General features: G+C 44.9%; 1 protein-coding gene across 2 annotated transcripts in view; it reads left to right on the top strand.

Moving 5' to 3' along the window:
* erbb4b (erb-b2 receptor tyrosine kinase 4b) overlaps nt 1–12,809 on the top strand; it is a 1,694,493-nt gene that overhangs the window by 1,644,392 nt on the left and 37,292 nt on the right. For both annotated transcript variants that reach the window (XM_085985415.1, XM_085985416.1), the window contains exon 26: nt 9,562–9,609. In XM_085985415.1, the coding sequence (XP_085841541.1) occupies nt 9,562–9,609 (48 nt within the window). The remainder of the gene's footprint in view (nt 1–9,561; nt 9,610–12,809) is intronic.

Raw genomic sequence — 12,809 nt, 5'->3', positions numbered from 1 at the left:
GTTTCTCTCTATCAAATCCTTTAATCATCTTAAACACCTCGAATAGATCATCCCTTAATCTTCTATATTCAAGGGAATACAAGCCTAGACTATGCAACCTATCCTCATAATAAACCTTTTAGCCCTAGTATCATTCTGGTGAATCTGCACCCCCCCAGGCCAATATATCCTCCCTGAGGCGCGGTGCCCAGAACTGAGGGCAGTGCTCTAAATGGGGTCTAACCACAGCTTTATATAACTGTAACACCACTTCCACCCCTTTGTATTCCCGCCCTCTTGAGATGAAGGCTAACATTCCGTGAGCCTTTTAAGTTATTTTTCATACCTGTCAGGTGAAATTTCTACGCACTTATAGGGAACATAGGTGGGAGGGTCAGTAACCATAGGACACAGATTTAAGATAATTGGCAAAAAATCCAGGGGGGAAATTAGGAAAAACATTTTAAGCAGCGAGTTGTTGTGATCTGGCCCTTTGTTCTGGATTTCCCCCACCAGAGGAAATAGTTTCTCTCTATCTACCCTAACTTCTTTAATCATCTTAAACACCTCGAATAGATCACCCCTTAATCTTAATGTTGTGATCTGCATTGCCCTCAGTTCTGGGCACCGCGCCTCAGGAAAGATAAATTGGCCTGGGGGGGGGGGGGGGAGGCAGGTGCAGCGCTACCTGAAAGGGTGTTGGAAGCAGATTCAACAGTAACTTTCAAAAGGGGATTGGATAAATACTTGAAAAGGAGAAAATTTCAGGGCTCCGAGCAACGAGCAGGGGAGTGGGTCTAACTGGATAACTCTTTTAAAGAGCCGTCACGGACATGATGGGCCGAATGGCCTCCTTCGGTGCTGTAAGATTCTTGCTCCAGTCAGGCTGATGGTGGCCATGGAAGCAGCTTTTGTGGCAGCAGAAATGTCTCATTCTAATGGGAGTCAGTGAAGCCTCCTGTTGTTGGGATTCTTTGTCACTCGCCCAAATTCCCATACGCGATAATATCCCCAATCGGCCCTTGGCCCACTCTAATTCCCCTCTCTACCAAGGAACCACCCTGAATATATGATGCTGTGGTATACCTGTACCATTTAATATAACCTGCAATATACAGTACCAAGAAAGCCTGTAGACTTTACTTGATTGTAAAATTCTGTTTTTTTAAATAAAATGCATGATTGCAGGGTAGGAACTGGCATGGTGTGTTAAAATGGCAGCCTGTCACGTCTGCACATGGCTGCTGAATCCAGTTCACAGTGGACAGGAGCACACATAACAAAACTATCTGTGGATGCCACACATATTGGCATTCGTATCCAAGTATCAGCTTGAGAGACTGAGAATCAACAGTGAGGGCTGTAGCTCAGGGTCAGAGGTTTGTGCTGAGGTGCAGTGTAAAGCATAGGACTCCTGCATGCAACCTCATCAACAGCAACTTACTTTTGGCTACTATCTGTAGCAGAGTAAGACACCAAGCCACAGAAAGCAAAGCAAGAAGGAACTTGCATTTATATAGCGCCTTTCACATCCTCAGGACGTCCCAAAGCGCTTTACAGCCAATTAAGTACTTTTTGAAATGTAGTCACTGTTGTAACGTAGGAAACGCAGCAGCCAATTTGCTCACAAGATCCCACAAACAGAATTAGGAGATAAATGACTAGATCATCTGCTTTTTTAGTGATGTTGGTTGAGGTATAAATATTGGCCAGGACATTGTGGAGAACTCCCCTGCTCTTCTTCAAAATAGTGCCATGGGATCTTTTACATCCACCTGAGAGGGCAGACGGGGCCTCAGTTTAACGTCTCATCCGAAAGACGGCACCTCCGACAGTGCACCGCTCCCTCAGCACTGCACGGGAGTGTCAGCCTGGATTATGGGTTCAAGTCTCTGGAGTGAGACTCGAACCCACAACCTTCGAACTCAGAGGGGAGAGTGCTACCTCTGAGCGGCTGCTGACACTGCCATAGGGAAGAGATACAAGGCTGGTGGAGATTCCAGAGATAGGATGTGCTGAGTTTGATGCATTGGGGCACAAGGATTCAATGTAGGTTAGCAAGGACAAGGGTGATAGGCAGGTAGGATAGGATACAGATAGCTAAAATTTGAACAAGTTGGAGTTTATGCAAGGTTGTAGATAGAAATCTAACAAGGGGGGCATTGGAGAAATGGAGTTTTGAGGTGACGAGAGCATGGATAAAGGCTTCAGCCATACCATTTTGTCCTCTACCAATCCACACTATTACCCGTACCATACCTGTAGTGTCCGTGTGTAGATAAAGACACTGAAGACAGGAGTTGGTTCATAGGTATTTACTAAGCAAGTCTGGGGGGGGGTTTCTAAAGGATATACACAATACACAGGCTTATATAGCCCAAGTGGCAATTACCGGCATTACGCACACCTGGGGCTCTTAAAGGCACATACACCACAATTGCTCTTAAAGGCACATACACCACAATTCCTCCCCTTCTAGCTAACTAGTACATCATATTTTAAGTAATTATTAATTACATGTTATATGCAAAATAATATACATTGCTGTATTAATTAATTATAAGTTAGTCTCTCAGGAGGCTTCCTGACTCGGTCCAGATAACGCCTCGGGGGTGTAGTAGTTTCTGGTGGTGTAGTAGGTTCTTCTGGCAAGGCTGATTCGGCTTGAAGGCCAGTGTCGGGTTCATTGGGCTCCAGTATCACCGGATCGGAGGTAGATATGGGTATCTCTACTTCATCGTTAGATGTATAGAGTGGTGGTGTAGGTTGTCCCTTTTCGGATGACTTGATGATTTGGTCAGCATGGCGCCTTATTATGCTGTCTCCGATGTCCACGGTATACATCAGAGGTCCTAATCGTGTGCAGATAGTTCCAGGCTGCCATTTCTCAGTACGGTAGTCCCGGGCCAAAACCGGTTGGCCTATCTGGCAGGCCCTAGTTGGCCTTTCATTCATGCCCTGAAACTGCCGGTTCTCCACGTCCCTTCGGATGTTGGGCTTGACCAAATCCAGCCGGCATCTTAGGTTTCTATTGTAGAACATCATGGCGGGAGTTTGGTTAGTAACCATATGCGTTGCATTCCTATATGCAAATAAGAAGTTATCCACCTTGTGCTGAAGTTTTATGTCTTCATTACCCATGGCCTTGATGGCCTTCTTGAAGGTCTGGACAAACCTTTCAGCCAATCCATTGGTGGCGGGATGGTATGGGGCGGACGTGTAGTGCTTTACCCCATTGTTCTTTAAGAACTTTCTGAATTCTTCGGACACAAATTGCGGTCCATTATCAGAACATATCTGCTCCGGCAGCCCATTCCTGGCAAATATGGTCCTTAATACTGTGATGGTTTTTTCCGTGGTGGTGGAGGACATCTTTATTACCTCCGGCCACTTGGAGTGTGCATCAACTGCGATTAAGAACATTGAGTCCATAAATGGACCAGCAAAGTCGATGTGCACCCTTTGCCAGGGAATGAGGGCCACTCCCATGGATGTAGAGGGGCCTGTGGCGGAGCATTTTGGACCTTCTGGCATCCTAGGCAGCTCTTGGTCATGTCTTCGATGTCTCCATCGATACCTGGCCACCATACAAATGCCCTAGCTAGGTTCTTCATTTTCACTCCACCCAGATGCCCCTCGTGAAGCTCCTTTCGCACTTTATCCTGGAGTTTGGGTGGAATCACCACTCTGGATCCACACATCAAGGTTCCTCGGCACACTGACAGCTGTTCTCTTCTTTGCGAGAATGCTGGCAACAGTGGTTCGCCATGTGCTGGCCATCCCTTCACTGTTAAATCGTAGACCCGTGAGAGAGTAGGGTCATTTCTTGTCTCCCTTTCAATGGCAGAATTTGTCACCGGTAGACATTCCACTATGGTAGAGTGGAATATCTCTACTGGGTCTACTGTAGGTGCCTCTTCTATCGTTGGCAACGGTAGGCGTGATAAACCGTCAGCATTCCCATGCTGTTTTGACCCTTTGTATTCAATGTTGTATTGGTGTGCCCCTAGAAAAAGGGACCACCTCTGTAGTCTTTGTGCCGTCATAATGGGGACACCTTTTTTAGGGTTGAATATGGAGATGAGGGGTTGATGGTCAGTCAGCAAGGTAAATTTTTGTCCGTGTAGGTAATGGTTGAATTTCTTCACTCCCCATACCAGGCTGAGTGCTTCCCTGTCTATCTGGGCATAGTTACGCTCAGCTGAGTTCAACGAGCGTGACGCAAAAGCTATCGGCCGTTCCGAGCCATCAGGGAATCTATGGGACAATACCGCTCCTATGCCGTAAGGGGATGCATCGCACGCCAGTCTGATTGGTAGTGATGGGTTGTAATGAGCCAAAATTTTCTCGGATGTGATTAAGTCTTTACATTTATGGAAGGCACGTTTACAGTCTTCGTTCCATTTCCAAATCACTCCTGTCTGTAGAAGATCATTAAGAGGGTGTAGAATAGTTGATAAGTTCGGTAAAAATTTATGATAGTAATTTATTAATCCCAGGAATGACCTTAATTGTGAAACATTTTCAGGTGCTGGGGCTTTTATAACTGCTTCAATTTTTTCAGGTGACTTATGCAACCCTTCCTTATTAATTATGTGGCCACAATATGATATCTAATTTTGGAAAAATTCGCACTTGGGGCGATTTGCTCGTAGGCCCCGTTCTTTCAGCCTAGTGAGCACCTGCTCCAAATTGGCAAGGTGCTCGTTGTCGTTTTCTCCTGTTATAAGGATGTCGTCTAGGTAGCATTGAGTCCCCGGAATCCCTTGCAGGACTTGCTCCATAGCTCTTTGCCAGATAGCTGGGGCTGATGCTATTCCAAAAACCAGTCGATTGTACTGGTACAGGCCTTTGTGTGTGTTTATTGTGAGATACTTTTTAGAGGTCTCCTCAACCTCCATCTGTAGATATGCCTGTGCCAAGTCAATTTTTGTGAAACGTTTCCCTCCGGATAGTGAGGCGAAAATATCTTCTATCCTCAGAAGAGGATACTGTACCGTGTGAAGGACCGGGTTTACAGTCACCTTAAAGTCCCCACAGATGCGAATTTTTTTCTGTTCCTCAGAGTTATTTTTCAATGTTTTTTTCATGACTGGTACGATGGGTGTTGCCCATTCGCTCCAATCTATTTTGGATAATACGCCTGCCTTTTCCAAATTCTTCAGCTCTGCCTCGACTGCCGGACGTATTGCGTATGGCACCGGTCTTGCCTTAAAAAATTTTGGAATTGCTGTATCTTCCACTTTTATTGAGGCGGTGATGCCTTTCAAGGTTCCTAGTTTCTCTTGAAACACTTCTTTGGCGTTGGCCAAGATGTCTTTTAATCGTTCAGGTATGATGTCATCATTGTTTTTTTCCTTACTGGTCACCGTCAGTGCCTGAATGGAGTGCCAGTCTAAACGTATCTTCCTTATCCATTGACGTCCCAACAACGGTGGACCACCACCTTGTAGAATGTATAAATACAACTTTTGTATTTCTTTGCCGTTGTATACCACAGGCACCCTTATTTTTCCTTTGGGGTAGACTTTCTGCCCCGTATATGTTTTTAAGATAATGGATGTGTCTTTTAGAGGTATATGCGAAAATAGTCTCTCGTAATCTCGTCGATTTATTACGGTTAGAGCTGATCCTGTATCTAGCTCCATTTTAACTGGGGACCCTGCTATTGTGAGGGTAACCCAAATGGTTTGGTAATCATCTTTGGCAAGTACATTATGTAATTTGAGACAGCTTAGTCTCTTGTTTCCAGAGTCGCTATCGCTATTCTGGTCTTCGGAGCTATTGTCCGTCATCATTTGTACCTTCCTGTACTTTTCTTTATTGATTTTTTGTTTTCTGTCAGTGGATTTATTTTGTCCAGATTGGCATACCCGTGCAATGTGTCCAATCTTACCACATTGCCTGCATGCTTTGCCCTTGAACCAGCAGTCCCTTTGGTTATGGGTGGGTCTGCCGCAGCGATAACATCTTCCGAACTCCTGTGTCATTTTATGGGTGCTGAAGTCCTGTGTCTCTTGTTGTATCTCTGCAGCTTCTTTTGCTGCTGCTTCGTATGATATAGCCATACTGAAAGCTTTGTCCAATGTTAAATCTTTTTCAGAAAGCAGTCTTTTTTGTGTTCCTTCACTTAAGAGACCGCAAACAAATTTGTCTCGAAGATAATCCGATAGTCCTGCTCCGAATTGGCAGTACTTTGATAGCTTTCTTAATTCGGTTAGGTAATCAGCGTTACTTTCATTCTTGTGTTGATTTCTCTTGAAGAACTTGAATCGCTCCGCTATCAGCAGCGGTGTTGGGTTTAAATGCTCCTGCAGGGTATCAACAATTTCTTTAAAAGTCTTGTCCTTTGGTTTGGCTGGAGTGATTAAATTTCGTAACAGCCCGTATGTCTTCGCGCCCATTAAGTTCAGAAGTACTGAAGCTTTTTTTTCATCTGTTATTCCATTTGCAGTGCAATAAACCTCTACTCTTTCCACGTATGTGGTCCAATCTTCTATTTCGCCATCAAAAGCCTCAATATTACCAGATTTAGGCATTTCAGAAAAGATATGGCGCTTCCCGCGCTTTTTTTTTCTGTCTGTAGCAACGATATGGCGCTTCCCGCGCTTTCCCGCCGCTGCTACCGATAACAATGCTGTTTTACTGTGGTTTCCGTTTATTCACTGTTGGAGACTCATTCCCGACGGAGGTCTAAACGCTGACCTGCTTGCCGCGCCGGCCGTCTCTCGAGTGCACCCTCCCAGTCCGTTATTGCTTGCCTCCGATTTCGCTGCCTGTCTCAGCTGTAGAGCCCGCCGCTGGAGCTCCAGCCTGACGCCCAGGAAGGATTAGCGCAGTACCTGTCACCAGCTTGGCCAGCTGGTGAAACCACAGTTTCTCTTACTTCCTTGAGTCTTCTGGACGCTGGAGGAATCGATGTCCTTGAGGTGCTGCCGAATTGCAGGTAAGTCCGTTTCCACTTCGTCGCCACTGTAGTGTCCGTGTGTAGATAAAGACACTGAAGACAGGAGTTGGTTCATAGGTATTTACTAAGCAAGTCTGGGGGGGGGTTTCTAAATACACAGGCTTATATAGCCCAAGTGGCAATTACCGGCATTACGCACACCTGGGGCTCTTAAAGGCACATACACCACAATTGCTCTTAAAGGCACATACACCACAATACCTACCTGTTCCATACCAGTCCATACTATACCAGTCATAATCCACTAATCCATACTATCACCCGTACCCTACCTGTCTACACAATCATTCACGCCATACCAGCCTGTACTATCAATGACACAATACCAATCCATCCTATCATCCATACCATTCCAGCCTGTACTATACCAGTCACAGTGTGGTATGAATGATAATGTGGACTGGTATAGTACGGTATAGTTTGCAAAGAAAACAGCAATCTGTCCCCCAACACTCATCCCGGTCTGTCACAGACAAAAGCACAGAAAAGAACCAAAGTGATTGCTGTTTCCCGAATCACATCACTAACCGTTACCAACAGGAATAAAATAAAAGCATTAAGTGAGAGCAGTTGAAACATTTTAAGTTTCTGTTTATTTAGAGCATTGAGTTAATAACCGGACCAACTGTGTAACTCTATCAGACCACCCGCTCACTGTGCCGCGTGTTAAAGGAGAGAATCCAGGATGCTGTTAGGGGCAGGACGGCAGGTTTGTGCTGACTCAGGAGTCTTGCCCAACACTGCAGCTCCTCCTTGGACATGCTATTTGATGTCAGTATATCCTGATTAAAATGGGATAGTTGAGCCAGATGTAACCGATCATTGGCTTTTTTCACAGTAGGCAGCACAATGATGGTATGTAGCTAGTTCACAGCACATCCTTCAGTGACTAGTGAATCATACTAAAGTTAAAGGAGAAATGTGAAAATTTGGAGAGGAAAATAGAGGTCACTGGATCTGTAATAATCTAGGTTTGTGAAACATTGAAAACGCTTAAAAGATTTCTGCTGCAGATGTCAACTAAGTACCCTGATGTTGGTCATTTGCCGGCAGAGCCAGCTCGTCCAGTGAGTAGCTGAGCCTTTCAGACCAGCAAGGTGGCAAATTTGATTCCTGATCTGTGTTGTGTTAACTGATCTCATCCAGGGGAGCAGTAGGGTGTTACAATTGGTCACAGCACGGCAAACATTGGCTAGTGTTCCCACTCCTGATCGCTATCTAGCAACCCCTGGTGGAAGTGCATATGCCTGGATCTTAGACTTAGCTGTGAAGCCCCCGTGGTTGAATAGCCCCTTGACAGCCAGGCAGAATGGCCACTTTGAGGAGGCACTGGAGGTGGCAGGCACCCATAGAACAATCTTCCAGCAAGGAAACAACATATTCAGGGAGGAGAGGGAGGTGAAACAATTGGCACAAACAATTGATAATTTATAACAGCAGGAAAAGAAACGTCTGTATTAATGAGAAAAGCATTGTATTAACGGTGACGCATGCCATGTGGCACAGATTGTAAATGTGGCTGGAAACCAACTCATACCATGCCTTGCCATAAACTATTATCATTGACTAAACAGATACATGAATGAGAACCTGCCCCACTAGCTGAGCGTTGAATGCAACACATGGTGTAATACTGGATCAAACAGACCAGGGAGGTCCCAGGGCCAATACTTTGGGTCTCCCTTGAGTCAGCTGATTTCAACTGGGTGCCTTTGAAAGCATTACAGTTGGCCTCAATGTCCTTGAATATAAAGAGGCAAACCAGTGAGTGGGCCAACTGCAGCTCATTATTAAGTGATTCCTGCTGGAAGCATGTGCGCATGTTTGTATGTGCGTGTGACTGTGTGTGTGTATATGCATGTACATGTGTGAGCATGTGTCTGTCTGCATATGTGTGCCTGTGTGTGTACGTAAATACGTGTGTGTGTGTCTGTGCATGTGTGTGAGTGCACATGTGTGTGTGTGGGTGCGTGTGTGTGAGTGCGCACGTGCGTGTGTGTGGGCGCATGCGTGTGGCATGCATCTGTGCATGCGCATGTGCGTGTGTGTGGGTGCGTGTGTGTGAGTGCGCACGTGCGTGTGTGTGGGTGCATGCGTGTGGCATGCATCTGTGCATGCGCATGTGCGTGTGTGTACGTATGTCTGTAGATGTTGGAAGCTGACAGCATTCGGCTTGGCTGCAGTGGCCCCCTCACTGACTGCAGTCATACCTGAAGAATGGCCAGTGGTCAAGGGAATGGAGGCTTGCTGGTGTTGGTGGAGCCACACCACAGCAACAGAGAAGGAGTGGAGGGAGAAATTTGGGAAGAAAAATCTGACTGAGGAATTGGTCCACAGTCGCATATTAGTTAAAAGTGAGGTATGGTGAATCTCAGATTCTAAACACGTAAAATGAGCATTGACAACAATCATCTACAGAGCAACTTAGTCGTTGTAACTAAAATATCATGTTGTTCATTTCATTAGTTTGGTGAGTGCCTTGAATTTCATAACCTCTGTTCCATTTTGCAGAGTCATTGCATTTTTCATTTCTTTGATGTTCATTTTCATTCTTTGCATCCGTTGTGCCATTCATGTAGCCACTCATGTAATCATCATTCCATTCTTCCCACCAGAGCCAAACAGGACACAGCCCTCCTCCTGCCTACACTCCCATGTCAGGAGTAAGTATTGAACATCCTGTACCAGATAAACTCAAGTCAGTAAGAGGTGTTCGAAGAAACCATTCAGAATCAGTAAGAGTTACTCTTTCTTTATTACTTGTAGGAACTAACGGATAAGCCCATTGCACTGGGAACTGTTCCACAGTGATACACAGAAGGTGGGCTCTCCCTCACTTTGAAATCCCCCCGTATCTGCCCGACCTGCCACGTAAGGCGTTGAGTGGAGACAAAGCAAATTATAATGAGGGAAGAATGATCAAGGGGGCAGGTCATCCTTTGTCATCTCACGCACCTCCGAACAGCCTGTGTAGGCTGGGATTGTTGGAGGTTTCTGAAGAAGAAAGCCTGGCTACTTGCTCCAACTCTGGAATGGTGCACGGCACAGGGGCAGGCATGAAGGAGAGGGGGGAAAGTGTGGAACTGGGAGAAAGTAAAGTTACAGAACAAGGCATATCCAAAAAAATTGAACTCAGCAGTTGTATCAAACTGGTGGGGTGTATGTCATCCAAATTCCTGATAATGTGTTTTCAAATCAACTAGTCCTGAACATAAGTGGATTGAAAATAATTTAAAATTGAAATTGTGATTATTTAAATAATTGTTTCCTTATTTGTGTGCTGAAGCCTTTGATAGAATGAAATATAAACAATATATTGAAGTCAGCAGTACTGTATGTGCTGTAGAGTGTAGACCAGTACAGTGGAAAGTTAAACAACAGAGTACAATATAGTACAATACAGTGCAGTACAAGACTGGGCAGTGTAATACAGTGTAATACGGTGCAGTACAATACAGTGCAGTGCAGTACAATACAGCACAGTACAATACAGTGCAATACAATACAGTGCAGTGTAATACGGTGTAGTACAGTGCAGTGCAGTACAATACAGCACAGTACAATACAGTGCAATACATAGAAACATAGAAGATAGGAGCAGGAGTAGGCCATTCGGCCCCTCGAGCCTGCTCCGCCATTCAATGCGATCATGGCTGATCATCCAAATTCAGTACCCTGTCCCTGCTTTCTCCCCATACCCCTTGATCCCTTTAGCCTTAAGAAATATATCCAACTCCTTCTTGAATATATATAATGAATTGGCCTCTACTGCCTTCTGCGGTAGAGAATTCCATAGGTTCACCACTCTCTGGGTGAAGAAATTCCTCCTCATTTCTGTCCTAAAAGGCCTACCCCTTATCCTTAGACTGTGACCCCTGGTTCTGGATTCCCCGACCATCGGAAACATCCTCCCTGCATCTAGTCTGTCCAGTCCTGCCAGAATTTTATAAGTTTCAATGAGATCCCCTCTCATTCTTCTAAACTCCAGCGAGTACAAGCCCAATCGACCCAATCTCTCCTCATACATCATTCCTGCCATCCCAGGTATCAGCCTGGTGAATCTTCGCTGAACTCCTTCCATGGCAAGAATATCCTTCCTCAGATAAGGCGACCAAAGCTGCACACAATACTCAAGATGTGGTCTCACCAAGGCCTTGTACAACTGCAGCAAGACATCCTTGTTCCTGTACTCAAACCCTCTCGCTATGAAGGCCAACATACCATATGCCTTCTTAACTGCCTGCTGCACCTGCATGCTTACCTTCAGCGACTGGTGCACAAGGACACCCAGGTCTCGTTGCACTTCCCCTTCTCCCAATCTATTGCCATTCAGATAATAATCTGCCTTCCTGTTTTTGACACCAAAGTGGATAACCTCACATTTATCCATGTTATATTGCATCTGCCATGCTTCTACCCAATCACCCAACCTGTCCGAAACATCCTGTAGTTTCTCAGCATCCTCCTCACAGCACACACACCCACCCAGCTTTGTGTCGTCTGCAAATTTGGAGATATTACATCTAGTTCCCTTGTCTAGATCATTAATATATATTGTGAATAGCTGGGGTCCAAGGACCGATCCCTGTGATACCCCACTAGTCACTGCCTGCCAATCAGAAAAAGACCCGTTTATTCCAACTCTTTGCTTTCTGTCTGCCAACCAGTTCTCTATCCAAGTCAATACCTTGCCCCCAGTCCCATGTGCCTTAACTTTACACGCTAATCTCTTATGTGGGACCTTATCGAAAGCCTTCTGAAAGTCCAAATACACCACATCCACTGGTTCTCCCTTATCTATTTTACTAGTTACATCCTCAAAAAATTCCAGTAGATTAATCAAGCACGATTTACCTTTTGTAAATCCATGTTGACTTTGTCCGATCCTGTCACTGTTTTCCAAGTGCTCTGCTATTACATCTTTTATAATGGACTCTAGCATTTTCCCCACTACCGATGTCAGGCTTACCGGCCTGTAATTCCCCGTTTTCTCTCTACCACCTTTTTTGAACAGTGGGGCAACATTAGCTACCCTCCTATCCATGGGTACTGTTCCAGATTCCATCGAATGTTGGAAGATGATTAGCAATGCAATTACTATTTCTAGGGCCACTTCCTTAAGTACCCTAGGATGTAGATTATCAGGCCCTGGGGATTTATCGGCCTTCAATCCCATCAATTTCCCTAACACCATTTCCCTACAAATACTGATTTCTTTTAGTTCCTCCCTTTCATCAGACCCTATGTTCCCCGACATTTCAGGGAGGTTATTTGTGTCCTCCTTTGTGAAGACAGAACCAAAATATGTATGTAATTGGTCCGCCATTTCTTTGTTCCCTATTGTAAATTCCCCCGATTCTGACTGCAAGGGACCTATGCTTGACTTCACCAATCTTTTTCTCTTCACATATCTATAAAAGCTTTTACAGTCAGTTTTTATGTTCGCTGCAAGCTTACTCTCATATTCTATTTTCCCTTTCTTAATTAATCCCTTTGTCCTCCTTTGTTGAATCCTAAACTGCTCCCAATCCTCTGCATTACTGCTTTTTCTGGCCAATTTATATGTCCTCTCCTTGGATCTTATGCTATCCCTAATTTCCCTCGTTAGCCACGGTTGAGTCACCTTTTTTGTTTTATTTTTATGCCAAACTGGGATGAACAAATTCTGTAGTTCATCCATGTGGTCTTTGAATGTTTGCCATTGCCTATCCACCGTTAACCCTTTGAGTGACATTCTCCAATCAATCCTACCCAATTCGCGCCTCAGACCATCATAGTTTCCTTTATTTAAATTTAGGACCCTAGTCTCTGAGTCAACTACTTCATTCTCCATCTTAATGAAGAATTCGATCATATTATGATC

This window comes from Somniosus microcephalus, chromosome 4, assembly GCF_052327205.1.
Source record: "Somniosus microcephalus isolate GS21.2 chromosome 4, FLI_Smic_1.0, whole genome shotgun sequence".
NCBI lineage: Eukaryota > Metazoa > Chordata > Chondrichthyes > Squaliformes > Somniosidae > Somniosus > Somniosus microcephalus.
This window is presented reverse-complemented; position numbering and strand designations above follow the sequence as displayed.